We start from the raw sequence: 22,492 nt of genomic DNA on the forward strand, positions 1-22,492 counted from the left end.
TGTGGATTGCCAGGTTGGATTACAAAGTGTTGTTGGAAATTGGGTTACAGGGTAGAATATTTTAAAGTTTTCTCGTAGTATTCAGAGTCATAGTGAATCAATATGTGGCATAACCATAGTGGGTAATGAGTGAGGTCACATTCAAAACAAAATTTCGTGTCACCAACATATATTGCCAAAGTCTACCACTTGCTTTCTCCATGAGATTACAACCATGGAAACTCTCTACTTTTTCTACAAGACAAGATATATCAACTATTGTAAATTTATCATTCTAGTCTACTAAATAAACTAAGTCCAAAAGTAATTTCGGTGAGAAAAGTTAGAGTCGAACTTATAAAGTAATATATTATATTAAATGTGTACCTAACAGAGATTGATAAATTATTTTCTAGTAGATATTTGCAAGGAGGAATCAGAAATGCAATATAGGTGCGGTGCTTGTGGACATGACCAAATGGTGTGAAAATTTCAGCCGGATAAGTTCTGAATTAATTGGGCGTTCTTTAAATAGAACTTGGCCCCCTTGGGAACGAGCATGAATTTATTATTATTATTATTATTTTGGGAACTTAAATTAGGCAAAAATGTAAAAACAGGTTCTAGAGTTTGGGTTATTTGTAAAAGACAAAATTTAGTTACAAAATTAGTTGTAACTTTAAGGTTTATTTGGTTGGAGGAGTGGAAAAGTGGGAGGATAGAAAATGGTGAGAGGATGGAAAAATGGGAGGATAGAAAAGATTTTAATTTCCTTCATTTTTGTTTAGTTAGAAGTGGAAAAATGAAGGGAAGAAAAAAGTAAGTTTGTATAAATTTACGCATATACTCTTATTATGTAGGTGAAAGTACAATTGTATATGGGCATTTTCGTCCAAAAATGATGCCCAATTTCTCCTTCAGTTTTCTCTCCATTTTGGAGAGAAAACTTTTTGGTGGGCCCGAGGAGAAAACACCTAAACTCCTCCATTTATTTTCCTTCTTCCTCACCCAACCAAACATACTCAAATTTTTTTTTTTTTCCATTTTCTCCCCAAAGTTTTTCATCCATCCTATTTCACATCCAAACAAACACACCCTTAGGCTACAACATTACTCAATATCATTAACATTTTTAGATATTTCGAAAATCTAACTGTTGGATTGCATGTTTTTTACGCTCTTAATACACATGTCAAATTTTATGCTAATAGAGTATTATTTACTATATGATCTATAAGATTATATTTTATGCATAATTTTAAGTTACAAAAACTTGCAATTTAAACAATTTATTGATAACATAACTATTGATATTTTATTTTCTAAAAATTTTACAAGTATGGAGGATATAAGAAGAAAATGTAATCTAACGGTGGATTTGTCAAAATTCATTTCTAATAAAAAGATATTAAGTAAGGTTGTAACCTTAAGCTACAACTAATTTTGTAGCTAAATTTTGTCCATTTGCAAATACACGTATTTGGATTTCAATTTTAAGTTATTGATAAGTAAGTTATCAAAAATTGATCACTCCACATTTTTAGTCAAATTTATGTAACTAACAAAAAGTAATCATGTGCATTGCATGTGATCACTTTAATTTAAAAGGAAATTATTTTTATTTTAAATTATAGTTTAATAAAAATATGAATTTGGCTAAAAATGTCTATAATTTCTTCTCTTCAACTCTCTCTCTCTCTCACTCTCTCAAACATAGTCATCACTAATTTCTTGTAGCGGTCAAAGAAGTTGTTCCGCTCCAACCTTGGGTTTTATAAGTGGCCAACTGAATTTCACCATTAATTCCCTCTTCGATCTCCTCATAATTGTTACAATGACCTCTAATTTCGACCCTCCTCACTAGTGCGCCTAGGACCTATCTTTGTCATCTTTGAGGCCTTGGGAGAAACATATTGGAGGCGTCTTGGGTAGGTCATTGAGCTCAGATTGGAGTGGCCAGTTGAACGTTGTGAGTTGACGATGATCTCTTCATGTTTGTTGGCTTTGTGTTTGGGCTTGAGTATTTGAGTCTTGGAAGTGAGGCTCGCAAACATTAGAACAACATGACCATAAGTTATATTGGGGTTTGCATTTGGGTTTGTTTTTGATTAATTAGTGAGAAATTGCATATTTGGTTGGTGAAAAAGTGTAAGAAAGATAAATAAAATCTTGCTTTTGTTTTAGTAAGTTGTATATATTTGGTTGATGAGTTGTATATATCAAAATAACATAATTAGAAAATTACACTAATTAGGTTTCACAAAATGACTTTTATAAAAAATTAAAAAAAAAAATTCGCAAAATGACACTTCCACCTATACGTTCAAGAAATTATTATTTACACAAGAAAGATTACTGATGTGGTCTTCCCTGACTAATGAGATGAGTCATCTATGCAAATGTATGTGTACACTTCTAAATCAGCACAATGAATAAAAAATAAAAATTATCAGATGATGTCACATTTACATAAATAATAGCATTTTATTTGTTAGGAGATTAGGGAAGACCACATCAGCAGTCCTCTTAATAGACCTAATAATTTTTTTATATGTTCAAGTAAATAACGCTCTATCGCTATATAAGTGCTAAGAATAAGTTCTTTTCATAAATATTTTTTTAAAAAAAATTCATGCCCTTTCTAACTATAACTATTACTTTAAATAATGAAATATTTCATTAGGGATGTACCAATTTGAAAGATATGGATTTTTTTTTTTTTTTTTAAAGTTTCATTTCTTAAAATGTCTAGTAGGAGAAGGTAACATTTGGTACAAACTCAAGAAAGGTGAGTATAATTTGCCCATAAAATAATTTATAGAAGCAAAACAAAACAAAGTCACCAAAAACAAAACAAAAAAAAGAAGGGGTAACAAAACAAGAGTTCAGTTTCCAAAATCAAGCAGCCATTGGGAAGTGCTAAAAACTAGCCCACATGGTATAATTTGATTCGATCTCTTTTTAAATTAGCAACATGTAAATAAAATAGCGACAAAGATCTAGAACCAATACAAAGAGTTCCCTATCAACAGACAGTCCATAAAATTATAAAATACTAATACTACTAGTCTACTAGTACTTAAAAAAAAGTTTAAACAAATTCAAAGTACAAAAAAAAAAAAAAAAAAAACCCACTACTAGTATTAATCCTCTGTGATGGGTTCCACTTGTGCTCCCTCAGTAATAGTCTCATCACCATTGATCTGATCAAGGACAAGCACCAAACCCATAGCAAAAGCTCCATCAAAACCAGGTTTTAGGCAGATGGAGAAAACGTCTTTCCCAAGCACCACATTGGTGGAAGCATCAACTTTGCGTCTAATCTCAGCCACTGATTCTTTCCCAGCGTTGAAGATTGTGCAACACCGTTGTGCAAAGCTTCCTTCGATCTGGTACTCCTCTCCTGGATTGTTGTACACTTCTACGGTCACGCTCGACCGTCCGATTATCGATGATCTTCTCACGCTGAAGATCGGTTTTTGGCCGTCTGATCTCTCACCCGTGAACCCTTCCCACCGTTGATGCAGACTCGGCCTCTGTGAAAACCATAAAAAAGTGGTTTGAGTTAACTCAGCTTGTTGACTCGGTGTATCATTCAACAAATTGTATCAGTGAAGAATATCCTTTCTGTTTTTTTTTTTAAACAAAAATTCATTTATTTCATATCTGAAAAATAAGGTGCCAAAATTAATAATACCAATTAATGGGCATTGACAAATTTAATTATGAACCATTTTTAACAATAATGATGATCTTGTTGGACGAGTTCACTCGGCATGAGTAATAAATACTTTGAGTCAACTCAGATCAAATCGGTACCCATTAAAAGATATGAAAAAAATAGAGACAACCCATTTAGATTCATTTCTTGTTTGTACATTTTCTAAACAGAATTCAGCAAAATAGTGGATTGGATCAACGACTCGCCGAGTTGACTCAGAATTTTGAAGGTTAATTAATTACCAGTGTAGCACAAGGAAAAACGGGATTCAAATCTGTACCCATTAATGCAAAAGAGAAACTGAACAAACCCTTTTCTGGAATTTCTAACATATTTCTTAAAAACTGAAGCCCAAACCAGACTCAGTGAGTCAACTCGTCCCCAGTAAAAAAGAAAGAAGAAAATAACTGTGAAAAGCTGGAGCAAGTCCATACCTTTCGGCGAACAGTGAGGAGGCACTTTCCATGAGCGTCCATGAGAACGATTTCACCTTTGTCACGAGTATCGGGACCGTACGAGTCGACTCGGAAGACCAACTGACCCTTGCAGTCATACACACTGTAACCATCATTGGCAAAAAAAAGAGAGGTCTTTAGAACGGTGAGAAGGGTCTCTTGTTTATACACATACCCACCTTCAGCAATTAACGTTTCCTTCATTGTTTTGTTTTGGGATCCGCTTGTAGAAGACTTTGATGCAAATTAATGCAACTGTCTCTTAGTTTTGAGGCTAAAAGGTTAGTGTTTGCTTTGTGTATATGGGAGAGCGTTGAAGAAATGCAAACGTTGGAGGAAGATATATATATGGTTGGAGTCGTTGGACAAAGCCAGATAGAGAGAGAGAGAGAGAGAGAAAGAGGTAACACGGTGAGAACTCGGAGCTCAGTCTTTTTAACATGTGGGATATGGAATTGCATTAAAAGTTAAAACTTTTTGTTTTTTGTTTTTTTTATTAAGCTATAAATATGATTTTTTTTTTTTAACCACGATAATATCTTATATATATATATATATATATATAAATTGATAATATCTTCTTACGAATGGACAGACTGGAGTCCTGACTTTTCGCATCCCCCATAGTACCTTGTTGTTATGGACCACCCCCAAAGAATATGGAGGTAGATTGGTGGTGGTACTAGTGTACTAGACTCCATTATGGACCTAATTACCTAAGAGAATTCACATCAGCTCTTTTATAAATGTGTAAAATATACATTTTGACCACTTTTGCACATTATGAACCAAAAAACACTCTACATCAGTCTATTTAAAAATATGTAAACCCGTGTAAAATTATCCACGAGCTACAGTACCCGTGTAAATTTACACGGGTACTGTAGCTCACCTATTTAGTTTTTTAGTACTTTTTTCTCTCACCTCCCTCTTTCTCTGCCTCAGCGCTGCGTTCTCTCTCTCTCATAAACTCTTTCTCTCACAAAAAACCCACAGTTCTCTCACAAAAAACCCACAGTTCTCTCTCCCTCTCTCACATCTCTCTCTCTCGTTCAAAACATGCACAGCGTGGCGAGATCAGCGTGGGTTGTGCGTGGCGGCGACGTGGCGGCAACGTGGAGTTCACAGCGTGGCGGCGACGTGGAGTTCACAGTGTGGTGGCGACGTGGGGAGGCGTCGATGGTGGTTTAATCTGAGTTTATGGTGTGGGTTGGTCTTGGTTTGTGTGGGTTTGCTTGGTCTGGGTTGATTTGGGTTGTGGGTTGTGCGTTTTGATCGGCGATGTGGGTTGATTGTTGTTGGTTGATCTAATGTTTTTTTGTGGATTGATCGGTGTGGGTTGATTGTTGGTTGATCTGATGTTGTTTTGTGGGTTGATCGGTGTGGGTTGATCTTACCATCACATTGAGACGATGGCGTTTTGATCGGCGTTGATTGATCGGTGTGGGTTGATCGGCGTTTCTGATTTAATCGCTTTTGGTTTCTGATGATGGTGGTGACGGTGGTTGGGCGGTGATGATGGTGGCGATGGTGGCTGTGGGTCAGTGAGAGAGAGAGAGGAGTGAATAATAAAAAATTGTAAAATAATGAATATTTTATTGAATAAATGTGTAGAATAGATAAACTGATGTAGATGAATTGTAAGAGTAGATGTGCAAAATAGAAAAAGTAGGTTTATTAGTGTAAAATAGACATAAAATTTACAAGAGCTGATGTGAATGCTCTTACTTATTAAAGTGATAGCTTGAAAGTATAATAATAAAGCAGCTTAAAGCCTTAAACCATGGCATGGAATGGAATTCTGCCTTTCATAAGTTTATTGGTGTGTCTCAATTTTGATGACGATCGTTGCCCTCTTAAATATTTTTGGTCGGTGCTCACACAATTCCTGTTTGGCATTTGGCTAGAACTAAGCAAAAAAAATTAATACTAAACATTGTTTTAAAAAAATGGTATGACTTTGAATTGCTAATAAAAAATCTAATGCTTATCCATAATTGTTATACAAGTAGACTATAAGATATTATTGAATTTTTTTTGTATTTTATAGCAGGATGAAAATTTAATGCAATGAAACTCTACCTACACTCCCACTCCCACTCTCACCTATGCTGCCTCGAAACTTAAATATTCTTTGTGGGGCCAGGAAGTTGTATAGCCGCGGCCTACTCCAAGCCAGGCCCAAATGGCCCAATCCGAGGAAGGATGACTACCCAAGGCCAATTTGGGGAGCAAACTCTTCTTTGGATCCACGCCGAGGATCCCCTCGTCCTCGGCGTACTAATGATAACCGTAGGGGAGGGGGGACAGACCCAGAGCAAGCTGTCACCTCAACACTTAATGCGTTCACCTAACCCTTCTGGCCGCATTAATGGGGATGCAACCCTCGGGCAGGGCTACATCGATCAGGGTGAACCACTTGAGCACAGATACGACCTCTGATGGGACAGGCAGCTAGAGGAGAGGCCAATGAACAATCAACAGAAGGAGGAAGAGAGTAATATATAAGAGAGACAAGCAAAATGTATAGGGGGGTCTCTGGGGGAGTGAAAGGAGGAAAAAAGCCTCCTCGGCTATGGGCCGAGGAGCATCCCCTAGTTGTAAATTGTTCCAAGTATTCCTTCAATAAAAGAAAAAGATGTTCATGCTTCGTGAGCACCGGTCAGCATCTAAACCTTCAACCCACTCTCTACAAATTCATTGTTTTGGGTTCGTTGGGCCTATAACCAATCTCTTTTGGGCTTAGGCAACAAAAACCGACCCTACATTCTTCAATTACATTATTATACAATAACATATACATATACTTTATACTAGTAAAAGTTAAATTAATTTCACATCCCAAAATTTGTTGAAAAGAAAAGCGACATATGATAGAATGTGGAAACATATCCCCTAGACTCATTAATCTATAAATCTTTTCGAGATCCCCTCATCTTGCCTTTATTTATATCAGACAACAAAAAGCATCCAAACCTAACTTTTTTTTTAGTGGACATTTCAGATCAGGTTTACATTAATTTTAATTTGAAAAGTCTTTCCAATTCTTATTAAAGTGACAAATTATGTGGAAAATAGAAATTGAAAACAAGCATTTTTGCAAATGGTGAGGTAGTCCCTGGTCCAATTATAGATGCTTGTAACCTAATTATGACACAGAGAGAGAGAGCTTATATCCAATAAGCAACTGAAATTGATTGATGGAAAAGTTTGGCACCTATTGCCTCAATTGACAGTAGACACGTAGCCAATGAAGAGTCATATTAATAAATTAAATTATCATCCATACCAAATCAACTGTGTGATAATGTTGTTTCTTTATATATATTATTGAAATGTCTTAAATACTCAAATAAATTAGGTATCAACAAGCTAGATTAAAAAAAAAGAGGTAGATCAAAAACAACATTCAAAATTTAGAATCACCTGCTTTAATTTTAATACACAACAAAATACCTATTATTTCAAAAATTTAAGCTATTAGTAGAGGAGGGATTTAATCATTAAACTTCAAAGAGACAGTCCTGAATCTTGATGGACATGATTCTTATCTAAGATGCAGTACTTTCCTCATCCTGAATCTTGTAAAAATGTGATCCAAATCTTAGCAAAGTTAGTGTTGGCTCTAAAATTATAGGATGTTTCCAAGGTGTTGCTCTAAAATAGGTGAATTCCAACCAAAAAAAGAGTAGTCACTTTGTTGTGAAAATCTGAATAGATCCACCAACAGCTGATTCGGAAAAAACAAAAGGCAAGCAATATCAACCAACAGTATGACTTGGCATTCACCGGCAACAACAGGTAGAAGATAAGCAAAAATGGGTCCCAGACTCCCAGGTAGCTATATTTAACCGAATAAATCCACCATGATAAGACATTACCCATCAATAATTCAATTTTTTTTTTTAATGTGTCTCAACGTATAGAACATATGCTTACAAAAAATAAAGAATATAGAAAAAACTTTGCAACAGTCACTCACCAATAAACCATTATTCTATTCCCATCTCCTAACAAAACCTCAGCCCCACCGTCATTAACAAACTTGTTCTTCTTCTTCTTCTTGTTTCACAAAATCAATGGCTGTAACTTCTTCTTCTTCTTCTTCTTCTGTTCACATCCCAATTCTGAAATCTGGTCTAATCATGAGGCCTATCAGCAAATCTCTGATGCTTAAACACACTCAAGTTCCAGTCAAGAAATTACCTAGACTCCAGATCAAATGTTCCGTTAAAAACAAGGTCAACAATATCCTTTTTGTTTTTCTTTCTTTTTTTCGTTTTGGTTATTCCTATGCATATATCCCTTTCCTTTATTTGTTTCTTGTCATTGAAAACATAACTATTATACTCACAAACTTTTCTACAAAACAAGACCCAGTTGGATCAACTTCAGTCACACTTTTTTTTCAACTGGTTGATGTCTGAAACTATGAATTGTTTTGTTACAGGTTTACGAGGATAGGTCTAATGGCATAATCTGCTATACAGATGATAGTGGGGAAATAGTTTGCGAAGGATATGACGATGAAGCCCCTCGCTTTCAACAACAGATTCCAAGAACAACTTGTCATCCAAGGTAGATAATCCTAACACATAAAAAGTAGCATAATAATAATATAAACAAATTAATTCAAATTGTTATGAAAACTGTCTGATGATTATTGCTTTTGCCCGAGTTCAGAGACGTTGAGATCATTGATCTTCTTCTTCAACAAAGTGGGTTTCAAATTGTCAAAGGCAGTGGATTGAACAATGTTGATGAAAGTGTTGCTGTGCAGAAGGACCTCAATTGCAATGGCTTTAACTCTTTCTGCTAATCAATTCCCAACTTTTGTCAGTTAAATAGATTTGTCCACAACTCTGCTCTAGTATGTGTAAGGAAAGCATATACATCAGTCATAGAATGTGAATAGAGGGCATAAATGCACTTGTTTTATTTTTGAAGCACATTCTTCTTCCATGAGTGACAGAAAATTGTCTTGTCCCTATTGTTTTCTTTTTCCTGTGTATGTGGCTAACCTTGACTAGTGAGGATCAATAGTTGATCGCAGAATCTTGGGACTAAGGCTCGGTTGTTGTATTCCACGTTCAAAAAAAACTAGCAGAGAAACGATGACAAGTCCCTAAACTTATTCCCACGCATCCTATCCAAATACTAAATGAGTAGTGTATAATATCGTGCAGGTTCAAACATTTATGCTGAAAATTTGATCTGAGGCTAATATCTGAAGTCTTAAGAATAATAGTGGAGCAAGTGCATGAAAAACAAATTTACAGGTGCTGATTGCTTTGATAAACATAATGAACTCAGATTATTATACAAAAGAACAAAGCAAACTCAAGCTCCATTTCAAAGAATGTGACGTTTAGGCTACCCATACCAGCTGACTGGATATGTCCCTATGTGAACCAAGAGATTCACTTCGACTTCTCATTTGGGGTGTGATTAGTAACTTACAATGACACTTCCCACACCAAATGGGTCTTGAATGCAAGTTACAACTAGTTTACCAAAAATAAAAAAAGTTGCGAGTGTAAAGCCAACACTAGTTGGCTTTACATTCAAACATCTTCTGTTTATATTGTTGCACCCACTTATTAGTTATGGTTCTTGTGGAGTCTTAACCATGTGAGGGTGTTAGAAAGAAAGAGACTTTCCTTTGTCAAAGGATTAGCCTCAACCAATAGAAGTATAATCATCCGTTTAATTTATGAGAGTATTTACATTCTACATTCTAAACTGAAAAATTTTGCAGACCAGTAGCTATCTATCATAAAATATGGAGCCATTTGAATCGTGCAACCTACAATACAAAAAAATCTACAATCAACATCATAATTTAGGATTATTTTCCATATATTTTTCAATTTGGACACTAATCTGGGTGGTGGGGGCAACATTATAAAACTAGTCTCAAATTAATGTGTAAATTGCAAGATTTTGAAATATTTATGGTGCAGGTAGTAAATGCCCGATAGCTACAATGGAGGGGGAAAAACCCCCCACAAAACAAGAGAGAGAGAGAGAGAGAGAGAGAGAGAGAGAGAGAGAGAGAGAGATATAAATATACATTACAATGCTAAATACATAAAATGAATTTTGTACAAAGATTTCATGGAGAGGTCATCCAATATTATAACCCCTGACAGAGATCTCTATGGCTTCACCAGCCTTCTTCTGCATCATCTAACAAATAATTATGAATTTCTCTTGTTAAAAATACATATGAAACCGCTACCCAAAAAGAATAGAAATATAGGACTGAGAACTTATATCAAAAAGGCAAAAAAGATGATGTGGGAATTGTAATTCCAAATTACATGTGTAAATGTACAAGCACAAAGACTAACAGTATATTATTCAACCAAGGTCCCACCTTGTGCGTTATCTTCACATAAGTCAGACAGGGATTTACTTGGAATAATACTTGGTGGAGACCATTGATCTGGAACCATCAGAAAATATGTAGTCATTGCTTTCCTGAACCTTTTCTTGTATTGCTTTGGTGAAATTACAGTTGGTGATGAGTTTTTTGGCCCACCAAGGATGCCTGAAGCCTTCACCCATGTTTCCAGATGTTTGTCCCATGTATACTGCCTCATGAAATCAATGATCCCAAGAACTAACTCATGCTTCTCTTCATCCACCCCAACCAGTAATGAGTAGTCCATTACATCAATTGACTGCATCACCAAAAGTGAAATAACAAATTAAAATGGATAAGGGAATAGTAAAGGCTGGACAACCTGAGCAACTCTAACTAATTTATTTGCTTTTTTTTATTTTTTTTTCCAATAAGGAATCTACACAACTTAATGCTGTGTATTTTTAAGAGCAAACAAGTTTCCCATATACCCAAAGAGTTCAAAAACTTACTGCTAGAAATGAGGTGTCATTCCAAACAGCTCTTTCCAACAATCGCTTTGCCTTGTTTCCCACGAAAATAGGAGAAGTTGGCATTGCCTCAATCAAATTCTGATCCAGCAGAACCTTGTTGCTCCCACTAGAATCAGGATTATACCGTGATCGAGAAGATCCTTTAAGATCATACAGCCGGGTCACATTTCTTTGAAACAGAAGATTCTCCATAACCAGAACATCAATCTTTGTTTCTTTCCCTCCTTTAAGATGCTTAGATGTTACCTTTCAATATAAAGCCAAACATAAAGTAAGGTCCACTGCTCCAGAGGCTCTAATTTATTAAGGTTAGCAACATATGGAATGTCTCTTGTATTTAGTTCCATTTATAAAATAAAAAATAAAAAATCATTTTATTGCTTCAAACTGGGCAAATGCATCCTTTACAGAAAGAATGCAGCTATTTTCATTAAAACTGTTAGCAAGTATGACACAGCCAACCGAAACTTTTTAACCAAATTTGAAGCTTATAAGTTTTGAGAAATCAGCTACCTATTTCAAGCTTGTTTAAGTGTTTATAGCTGGATTAACAGGGAAAAAAAAAATCTGACACCAAAAAAGTCAACACCCAAGTGCAAGGCCACCACTCAAACTATTTATTCTTTCTAATATACTTGGTTAACAAAATTTAAAAAGACAAGGCACGTTTGGTATGTTATAATGATTATTACATGGAAATAGGAATAAGTATTACAAGGAATACATTAAGTTGGAATGTAATAAGTATTACTATTCATTAGTTTAGTGACCATTTAAGAATAGAATTCTGAGTATGCATCCACAATTTAGTAGTGTATAAAAAGAAGATGTAATCAAATAATTTTTGAGTCAAATTTCCTAAAATACACTTATTTTAGGGTGTCCAAAATAGAGCTAATAATTAACAAGGAAAATTTATTTTCTTTCCTTTTGAAGAAGATGGTTTTTTAGGAAAATTTTTTAAAAAGTTATTACATAAGATGAAGGAATAGATATTCAGTACTTTTGATAAGGAATAGTTATTCCTTATTTTAAAGAGTAGTCATTCATAAGGAATAACTATTTATTGTAATAAAAACATAACCAAATAACCGAATAATTATGCCATAGGAATATCTATTACATTACAGTGTTTATTACAGTCTACCAAACGTGCCCATAGTTCAATCTATGTACGACAAATCACGTATGTATGCAAAATTATTTTAGTTCTTAATGCATTTAAAAAAATGTTTATAAAATTAAAAAAAATTATCTCAATCATGTTTGGTTGTCCTATAGAAAATGAATGACCTACACCTAATTTGCAAAGAGCATCTATTGTACAAAGCCATCACTATGAATGGAGAAAATCAAGAATGGCAGCCTTTGTAATAAAAAATCACAAATAATATGATTTCATTAACTCCTAAACTGATTCTTCCATCTGTTATGATGATAACTCCAAGAATTATGCATTGCATGCCCAACAAAACAGGAATCAGGTCATTCAAATTTCTATGCATAACCGAACAGGTTGCCAAGAAATACTTTGTTTGCATCTGATATTACTCATACTCATCAAGTAAACCTGTGCATATCTATATACTAAAGAAGCCAATGCTTGGTTAAGGTAGTAATCAGAATTAAATTCAAAAGGTTAACAAATGAATATAATGATTTAACCTGACCAGCATTTAGAGCACTCAAATAAGTACCTGATAGATCCCCAGAATCTTTGCCAGGCATGTTGGACTTCCTGAGTTTATTGATTCAGACAGGTACTTGAAATATCCAGGAGCAAATTTAATAAACGACTCCAACTCTGTCTTGGTGACTTGTTTAATGATAAATCGATCATCCAAGGTTTTCGCAAAGAATACATTGCTCTTGCCGCCCTGGGCACCCCACTTTTTACAACGGCTAAGAGACCTTATGAAATCAAGCTCAGAAGGACAACAAATCTTCCTTAAGGCTTCAAAACGCATGGCATAGTAACAAGTCACGGTATAGTTCACCTTACCAAGAGGGCCATCATCTCCAAAAGAAACTCTGGCGTGCAATGCCTTTGTATATGAGAGTGGGTCTAAACTCAGGGAGCCACGAGATCCAGACATGGATAAAATGCTATCATCTGAAGACCCAAGACTTCTATGATATTCAGAGGCTATGTCATCAACAGAAAGGATTGACTGGGAATTCACTGAATCCACATGTGTTAAGGAAGCTACTAAATCCCCACCATCTTTTGGCCTTTCACCCTCATCAATCAGTTGCATATGATATTTTGGGCATACTAGAGCATAAGATATAATACTGGTGGGTTCATCATCATATACTGGAATCACAGTATCATTAACACCAACAGGAAGAAGAAGCCTGGCACCACCTTGAAGTTCCAACTGCCGAAAGGAAGAAATGTAGACTGGATTATACTCGCTCAATGTATTGAACTTTTGAGCACCAGCTAAAAAGTTCTTGTTGAATGAACGGTAGAAGTTTAAGAAAGGCATCCCTAACCAGCCTACATGGTCTTCTACATTATCAGGGCTCTTGGTGGACAGTGCAGGTGAAAGGATAGGGGAAACCTTAGTGCTATTTTTCTCTTCTCCTTGGTTCTCCAAATCCGTTCCCTCCACAACTGCAGGGGTGGTTGAAGTTTCTGTCACCGCCAATTCAGGAAGTGTACTGGTATTATCCTTTGGTATTCCAATTCCAGTGTGATTTTCGCCCGTCCATGCAGCATCAAGGGTATCTGACAAACTTGCCATGATAGGGAACTGCCCATCAGAGACAGTCCTACGAACATTTACTTCTGATTTTATAGGGTCTGATTGATCCATGTCTTTTTCTTGATGGACTACATCAGACTGGTTAGTGTCACTAGCATATCCTCCTCTCTGCTCAGGGCTTTTGTTAAGCTTTGCATCTGCAACAAAGTCACAACTACGGGAACTTTTCTCTGGTTTGTTGTCCACATTCACTTGCATAAGCTTATCATTACTAACAAAAGGTTTCTCCAAATGTTCTGGACTTGAGCTACTCAAGCTGTCCTGATGGTTATTCTTGTCTAAACTGGCTACATAAATCAGGCGGTGGTCCCACAAATAGGATTGAAAAAGTAACTGCCTTCGCAGTCGATTGATGTCAAGAATGTCAATAACAGGTTGGCCCTTTTTTGCTCCTTTGTTCAAAGTCTTTTGGATTGATTCCTATTATGTCAACATAAATGCCAAAATCCAGGTATTAAAGAGCAGCAAACAAGCATTTTCACTCAAAGATAGACATTACCATGATATAATATTTTTCATTATAAAATTTCTAGTGTATTTACTAAATTTTGACAATTTTCATTCATTATATTATCATGATTATAACAAATGTAGAAATAAAAAGGAACCAACTGGGAAAGTGCACTTCTTGTAAAAATCAATATAAGTTCTCATGGCTCATGTTACACAAAATAGATATTTAAAAAGGTTCGCAGAAAAATAGTCAGAAGTATAAAAATATAAATAAAATAATAGAAAATCACAGTTCAATGATTTTGTTTGTCATAGTTATTGAATAGTTCACACAGTCAATAGAAAAAGTTTGATTACTCATTTCAACACAGTCCCTGATTCATCAGCTTACAAACCCATTGATTCATATGGTCTACAAATATGAATTAGTATACTGCTTCCAGGACATGAAACGATGTTATTAACGCCGGAAAGTATGGCCAAAATAAAAGGGCCTCACCTCAAATTCTAACTTCTCCTTTTGCAACATTCCTTCCAATTCTGCAATTTTGCGCCTCATTTCAGGGGTTTTAATGCCATTATTAAGTGGCCTTGCACCAGATCTTTTCTCCACTATTTGGCCAAGAGCATTGAGTACTTCAGAAAATAGAAGCTCTGCCCGGTCAACCACCTGTCATTACACAGAACTATGTCACAAGATGCAATGATAAAACTTAAATTATCTTCAAAATTCCAAACCTGTGACCATTGCACCTCATCTATTTCTTTTTGTATCCAGTCCTGATTTTTGTAGTTGAAGTCCAGTTTGGGTGGTGGAAGGTAGACAGAATGAACATCAATCGACGCATATCGAAAGCAAGCAACCATTTTTCCAAATCTGCACATGTAAAAAAGTGAGGAAGAGAGAAAGAGAGAGAGATAAGTATCTATAGATGAATACCACTCCTGGACTTTTAATCTATTATTTATGTATTAGCTGGGTCAGCAGCCTACTACTTGAATGGGCACAATAGTGCAATCAAACTTATCTCATTTTTCTGTATGTTCACCGAATCCATATGACCATCCAGAAAGATGGGATAAAGGGGGGTGAATCACATCATTCAACTTGTTCAAAAATAGCCGTGAAGGTCAATTTTGATTCTACCAACCGAATCCTAGTTCTAGAATGTGGCATACAAAAATTGTTTTTGATCAAGAACTGTGTAAATGCAAACTACTGTACTCATCCATTTGAGATTCAAACATAAATAACGTCCTCACCATATGGGAAAAAAATTAAGTTAAATAAATATACAAGGAATTGAGATATGAAGAGATTACCCATAGAAACGAAGACAATCTCTATGTAAAGAATGGCCACAACTTGCCACCCTGCTTGCAGCAGCATGGTTTGAAAAACTGAGCTCCAAAAATTTTCCAAATGATAAACCCCAGGCAGCGTCAGACATCACTACTCTCCGAGTAGCTGGAGGGAAACCATTGGTTCTTGGACACCGCAGGCATCTGTGCCACATCCAGATCTTTCCTTCCCTTTCACCTCGTAAGAGAGTTTCCTGTAGCTTCTTAACAGATATGGTGAGGGTGCCCTGTCTATGAGTATAGCAGTGAACATGTGCTTCTGATGGCATACCACACGAACGACATTGGTAACTCTGCCAAACAAGTTGGCTACCTCAGTTTTAAAATGTGTTGCAAGGTTTTTTTACAATGTGAGACATGAAAATGTTAGAAAGAGAATACTCACCTGATCAAATAAATGGTCTCGTAAAAACCTACCAAGAGGTTTGTCAAAGTTGCCATAGTATTTGATTCGAAAGAGATGCGACCTCTCACAAACTGTCCCCTTCCAAACACATCGGGATGATAAGGACACTAAAATGCTCTGGTGATCAGAAGGTGATGGAGGAAAATCTTCTTTTAAAGGTCCTTGCTCCTCTGGAAAATTTTTACAATCTTCTTGCAAAAATGATTGCTCTGAACTGCCTAGCTGATTTACAGCCATTGCACTGAGACTATTTTGGAAATCATTTGCCATAACATCTTGTCCCAATGTCTCTATATGCCCAAAACCATTGGCAGTGAGATGATTATTCATAATAACTGATCTGTTATTACCTGCAGAAGTTTCCCCCTCCAAGGGTTCTTTGGAATCCATTTTAATTTTCTCCTCGAAGGTATGATAGGGAGAAAGTGTTTTAAGGTAAGAATCTGGAAAGGCATTTCCTGAAGGACCAGCAGAAAAAACTGTAGAATCTATCAGATCCAAAGTTGGTTCAGTGGATTGAGAATGAGATCCATTGGGTAAAAAAGTTTTTGTATTATTTGAAACAGGGGCACTAATGGTTCTTTGTGGTTCACCAATATGTTGGGCTCCATGTGACTTTCCATTAACAGAGACACTGAAACCAGGTACTGTTGAGATGGATCTCTCAATGCTGAATGATTTTTCTGGAAGTGCAACATTTATTGGAGAATTCAATGGGAGTTCTGGCAAAGAGGCCCCTTCATCAGCAAGAAAAGAAGTTTCCACGGCCAAGTGATATGCGGCAAAAACTCCATACTGAACCACATGCTTCACTTTCTTCAAATCATCTCCATTAGCACCTCTAAGCAAAATCTGAAACAGAAACAAGACAAGTGAATGAATACCTAGGTCTATCAAATCAAACATACACTAAACAAGATATAGGAAATTGTCCACAAACATCAACATTAACAGCCTGCGCGAATGTATGCATTTGGGGACATTCATCCTTGAGCATCCATATAGTTATGCAATAAAAAATCCATTTCAAACTGTGCCTGTCCAAATTAAGTTTGAGAACTTACAGTGCAACCCAGTGGCTTTGGGCAACCTTCAAAATACATAAGTGTCTTGACCAATTTTTTGCCACCGTGTCCAGCAGTGCCATGATCTTCTAGAAACCTCTCCACATGAAATGCATCGCAGTAGCCCAACTTCGGTGATAAAAGATGATCAATTGAAGGAACTATTTGGGCACCTGTGCAGCGGGCTATGCGATCCAAAAGTGGTCTCTTGATGTTAAGAACAAGTGATATATCTTTTGCAAGAAGGAACTCCTGTGCATGTCCAGAAACTGATTTCTCTACCAACAGGATATCAGGGTTGTGGGCATCTATCTTTGCAACTGCCATCTTTAGATGGTCTTTTTCCTATACAGGATGTAACACATGAAAGAAGAAACTTAAAATAAAATCTCACGCACTAAAAACCAGGATGCAACAATTTGAAACAGAAAAAGGGTAAACAATAACAACCTGCTGTAACAGAGTATCAAAACTTGACAAGAGGTTGGAAACCCTCTGGTACTCAAGAGCTCCCCCAAGAATCAACAAGCGAGGTTTCTCTATTTTTGATGTCATTCGTCGGTGAGCCACATTTTTCTTACAAACTACTCCTTTGACCACCTCACTAAAACAAAAGTAACATAATTAGAAAGAATAGTTTTTTGACACTGCCACAAGAATAATATACAAAGTTTTGAGTTTGCTAGGAACTAGATACATGGTAGACATTACGATTAAGGACATGATTAGTGTGTCACTGATACAAATATGTGTTTGATGGGTCCAACAACAAATATTACTTCAATGTGTTTCTTCCATGAGTAGTGAAGTGAGATATCTCTTGCTGTGTTACTCGTAAATGTAGCCTTAATGGAAAAACCATGCAATTCATAATCTCATTAATTATAGTTTGTTTACTTTATATTCTCTCAAGATTGATTAGTGGGTTTACTATATACAATCAGATCAGATTTCTGCACCCAAAGTCAAAGCAGTGCATGTATTCCTAATTTATATATGTATACACTAGAGTGATAATTAGGCAGATGGATGGGTCTCACTGAAACAAGGCATAGACCATCTCAGTGATGATTTACTAAATGAGAAATTAGTTGCAAAAATGTGAAAGCAAAGCATGATCTATAATACATCTACAGTCATTGGAAGTACTGAGTCTTTTACCTCTCAGAGCGACGTCCAGAAGCAACGCATTTTACTTTCACGTATCCACCAGGGTCCATCCCTCCACCTTTGCTCATATCTGGCTTTAAAAGTGTAGCAGCCTCCCAGGACACAGCTGTTATGATCTCCAACCAACTCTCTCTATCATCTTCATCACCTACAGGAAGGTTTTCAACCTGCAATAGCTGAGCTACCAAAGCCCTAAAATGCCCATCAACTACATTCTTCATGGCCTTCTTGTGCTCTTCACCTGACCTATCCCTATTGCGAGACTCCCCACTTCCAAAACTGCTTGAGGAGCGTAAATATCCCCACTCTCCTGCGGCATCTCCATCATCATCATCATCAAACAAGCCGATTTCCCTCTCATCTTCTTCATCTTCTGGTTCAGGGGGAAGCCAGAGAAGTCCATTGTTCTCAAAATCCACAGGTTCTTTTTCAACATCCTGTGGAGCGTATATAGAAGAATGTTCTTCACACTCATCAACAATATCATTTTCACCTTTTCTTCCTATCTGTGGAATTCCTTCTAAACCCTGTGAGTCAAAACTGTGATGTAACGAACAGCTGCTTAAACTTTTTGTATCGTTTTCTCCATCATGATGGAGTTTATGCGAACCATCATTGCTCAGCTCATCAAAGTCAACCCGACTGTAGTAGTCATCGACTTGAGAAAAGTGTCTTGTTTCAGAATCTGACCGATATACACCATACTCATCGTCAGTTTTCTTTATTTAGTAAGGTCAGTGGATTTAGCTTTGCAAATTACATTGTACATGATAATAACTAATAAAGTGATCAAATGTTACTTTCTAGCATAGAAAAATATACAAGTGCTGTTATATGTTAAGACTCACACATCCCTCTCAGAAGTGAATAGAATACATGCTATCAGTTTACCTGGCTAAAACACATCAATGATCATGCATTAATTGTTGTCGTATTACACATATCTTATGCATATATCAATATATATCTTTGACTAGATGTCATTTCATAATTGCAAAAATAAAAGAAAGAGGTCTGTAAAATGAGTGTGTTAACAAAGACTCCACAAATGAATAACATAGTGTGAATCCAAGAGCAAGTAAATAACAGGGGAGACGATCAAACCTGTTCATTGAAAATTCATACTGGTTTGGATTCCCTACATCTGAAATAAGATCATTGCTCCCTTCTGAAGCCAATTCACATTTTCTTTCCATGCTTGCTTCCATTAAAGATGATTGACGTGGGCTGAGACCTGAACTGCGTTGAACTCACTGATAAGAATCAACTGGGTTTGGCATTGAGCCAAGTGTAATACTACTACTAGCAGTGCCACTAGATTTAGTGCTGGCAAAACTTGTTGCTGATGGTGAAGTACAAAGATCCAGGTTGGCAACCTGGATCCCATTATCAAGTGTAGCTATGCCCTGCTCCCATTGCTTGAAACAATAATTACATACTCGAATCTTCTCACACTCTTCCCGGGAAGTACTCTGGTCACCAGATGGAGCAGGAACTGAATTTGCAGTACACCTAGCACAAAAAACTCGGCCACAAAGTCGACAATGATGTTTACGGTTAAATATCGTGAACTGAGAATCACACTCGTAGCATACTCTACAACTCTGATCGGGCATCCAAAAATCTCTCGACACATTAGGCGGCTCGGATCGCCAAGGGATCAATGATTTCACAATCCCAGCTAGCTCAGAGAATGTCTTGTCTTGGGGGTCCATCTACAAACAATCCTACCAGCCCCGTTCATTATGGTATGCTCATTTGCCACTCTTAGCAAACCATTGCATAGACTGCAAGCAATCCTAACAAATTAATCCAAACTGAAGAAAGCAATACAATCCTAACAAGACCAAGAATCCAACTCAAATTTATTCTACACAAAAGAACCTAAAGTTCACTATTTCCCACTACAGAAAGTCCCCCGAAATCCAAAATTCAATTCTTGAATATCCTTTAGCAATCTCTGAGAGCATCAAGGCAGCTCTTGGTTCTCCTTCTCCATTTCATATTCTCAGTACAACATGATCCCTCTCCCCTTAATCTAACAACAGCAACAACCACAGTATCCAAGGTTGGCTATGGATCCAAAACATAGGCTACAATCGAGCAAAGTTTGCCCCCACAACACAAAATAATAATAATAATAATAATAATAATAAAATCCAAGTCCTGAAATTAAATGAACAAAAAGATTCAGACACTGAATTCAAGAAACACCGTAAAGCTCAAAAAAAAAAAAAACCGTACAAGAAGCTTCTCAACCACTACACAGAATGAGATTCAAACGCGCTTCTCAGGGTGACCCAACTCAAACCTATCTGTCCTCCATCACTCTCACGTGTTACCCATTCATTTCCCAATCCAAAAAACCAAACTCAACCAATACAATTACAATTACAATTACAATTACAATTACAATTCAATTCAATCATAAACTCTCCCACCCCACTATACAAAGAACAATTACAGAAATTTGAAACATGGGATTCTGATAAAAAGAAATCACTACTTTACCTCTGAATGAATCAATCAAATTTACATCGCAATCAAGCTTTTTATCTCGGGCTGGTCTTTGATTCAACGCCACGTGTACACAAAAACCGTGACACCAACGACACCGAAAGCTCTCTCTCTCATAGAGGAGTAGGTGGCGCAATTGAGGGAAAACCCACCATCCAGAAAGCGATTCTTATTGCAGATTCAGCATGCAAATGCTTCAAAGTTTTGATCTTTCACAAAAATCCCATAAAACGCTTTTGCACAGAGAAATAAATAAATAATAGAACTGTTTGTTTTTTTGTTTGTTTACAAATAAATTTTGAGATTGTTATTAGCAAATGAAATGAATGAACGAACGACCTTTTGAGTCTCTCTGCAACTCTTTCGTTTATTTGTGCATTAATAACAACACAAAAATTATTCATCAGATAACGTTTTTATAAAACTCTCCTCCTGTTTTTTCCACCATGAAAATGAACTTTCATTTTTTTATTTATTTTACTTATGAATTTGTTTTAAGTTTTAATTTAAACCCTTTTTTATTTTTTATTTTTAATTATTTCTTGTGGTAGAGACAGAGACCCTTCTAACATGATTGAATGATCCACATCTGAGTCTGACTAATATATAAATAAAAAACTAATCCGGGATAAGAATAATAATAATGTTTTATTATTTTTTTAATTCAATTATAATAAACAATATAAACAATGATTAAGAATTGAAACGACATCGTTCAATTTATTTACGTAGTAGACACGGTGAATCCAAATTCTCAAAATACCCTCCACATTTCCCTTATAATAAAAATGGTTAAAATTAAGTGAGGGACATAGATTTTGTAATTTGTACGGGTAGTGATATATATGTGTATATATATTATATATATTATAATTTAAATAATTTAGTACGGGGTAGATTTGACTTTTACGTTACAGTTTTGAGAAAAGTCATGAGTCATGAGTCATGGGCAGTGGATAGGGTTGGGTAATTTGACAATACAGTTGTGCAGTTTTGGCAATTCATTTCATTCAATCACAAGCTTCATTCCTTATTGGAATTTTAGAACCAAAACCGCGTAGTTGGTCAAAACACACAATGACAGTGATACTCAGAACCCAACAAATCTGCTAGTTTTAAGGCTAAGCAAAACATTTAAACTTTAAAGTTTAAACTCCACAGCCTAATCAGGGCTGTATAATTTAAGCTAACATTCCTTGAATTTTGTATTAGAAACTTGAAGTACAAGTTTTTAAAGTATTATCATGTCTCTCCAATACAATTCTCTGTCTCACAGCTCAAGAGTTGAGAGGTATTAGTTATAGATTTTTTTTTATTATTATTTATAATTATTGAACAATTAGAACGAATGTGAATAAAAACTGTAAAATTTCACACATTTACACATTCAATAAGAATATGGATTGATAATGTGACGTTACTAATTAGACTATGAATAGAATCTTGGAAAAGTATATGTAGACACCGATTTTTTTACATATTTACCTGTTATTTTATTTTAATTTTTTTGGTTATTGTGGTCTCAATTGTAAAAATTTCAGTTAATCAATTGGTAAAGTTTTGGCCATAGAAGAACTTGTACCAATCCGCAAAACAATTCCAAACCCAAATTAATTGATACATCAAAATGGATGCATAGGTAAAAAAATGTGCAGTATGATAGTTGGAGTCCAACAAAGTTAGATTCCAAACCT

General features: G+C 35.9%; 4 protein-coding genes across 4 annotated transcripts; 1 reads left to right on the forward strand and 3 right to left on the reverse strand.

Moving 5' to 3' along the window:
* Positions 1 to 2,868: 2,868 nt before the first annotated feature.
* LOC136064602 (protein LURP-one-related 12-like) lies at positions 2,869 to 4,564 on the reverse strand. The gene is made up of 2 exons (XM_065766532.1): positions 4,135 to 4,564; positions 2,869 to 3,515 (listed from the first exon to the last, which is right to left on the reverse strand). Exons 1-2 carry the CDS (start codon positions 4,357 to 4,359, stop codon positions 3,123 to 3,125), a joined length of 618 nt encoding a protein of 205 aa, XP_065622604.1. The 5' UTR covers positions 4,360 to 4,564; the 3' UTR covers positions 2,869 to 3,122.
* Positions 4,565 to 8,063: 3,499 nt separating this feature from the next.
* LOC112003630 (uncharacterized) lies at positions 8,064 to 9,153 on the forward strand. The gene is made up of 3 exons (XM_024035838.2): positions 8,064 to 8,396; positions 8,606 to 8,733; positions 8,839 to 9,153. Exons 1-3 carry the CDS (start codon positions 8,235 to 8,237, stop codon positions 8,972 to 8,974), a joined length of 426 nt encoding a protein of 141 aa, XP_023891606.2. The 5' UTR covers positions 8,064 to 8,234; the 3' UTR covers positions 8,975 to 9,153.
* A 1,089-nt stretch (positions 9,154 to 10,242) lies between these two features.
* Positions 10,243 to 19,187, reverse strand: LOC136061044 (1-phosphatidylinositol-3-phosphate 5-kinase FAB1B). The gene is made up of 11 exons (XM_065766525.1): positions 19,173 to 19,187; positions 18,273 to 19,000; positions 17,562 to 17,715; positions 17,112 to 17,456; positions 16,027 to 16,899; positions 15,603 to 15,934; positions 15,033 to 15,156; positions 14,779 to 14,949; positions 12,753 to 14,246; positions 11,035 to 11,301; positions 10,243 to 10,841 (listed from the first exon to the last, which is right to left on the reverse strand). The coding sequence occupies exons 1-11, from the start codon at positions 19,185 to 19,187 to the stop codon at positions 10,515 to 10,517; spliced, it is 4,830 nt and encodes a 1,609-aa protein (XP_065622597.1). The 3' UTR covers positions 10,243 to 10,514.
* LOC112003631 (1-phosphatidylinositol-3-phosphate 5-kinase FAB1B) lies at positions 19,017 to 21,261 on the reverse strand. Its single transcript, XM_065766526.1, is given in 2 exon segments — positions 19,017 to 20,447; positions 20,793 to 21,261. A coding segment is annotated over 1 exon segment (735 nt). The 5' UTR covers positions 19,997 to 20,447; positions 20,793 to 21,261; the 3' UTR covers positions 19,017 to 19,261.
* Positions 21,262 to 22,492: the final 1,231 nt, after the last annotated feature.

The sequence above is a fragment of the Quercus suber genome, unplaced genomic scaffold (assembly GCF_002906115.3).
Source record: "Quercus suber isolate HL8 unplaced genomic scaffold, Cork oak 2.0 scaffold_714, whole genome shotgun sequence".
Taxonomy (NCBI): Eukaryota; Viridiplantae; Streptophyta; class Magnoliopsida; order Fagales; family Fagaceae; genus Quercus; species Quercus suber.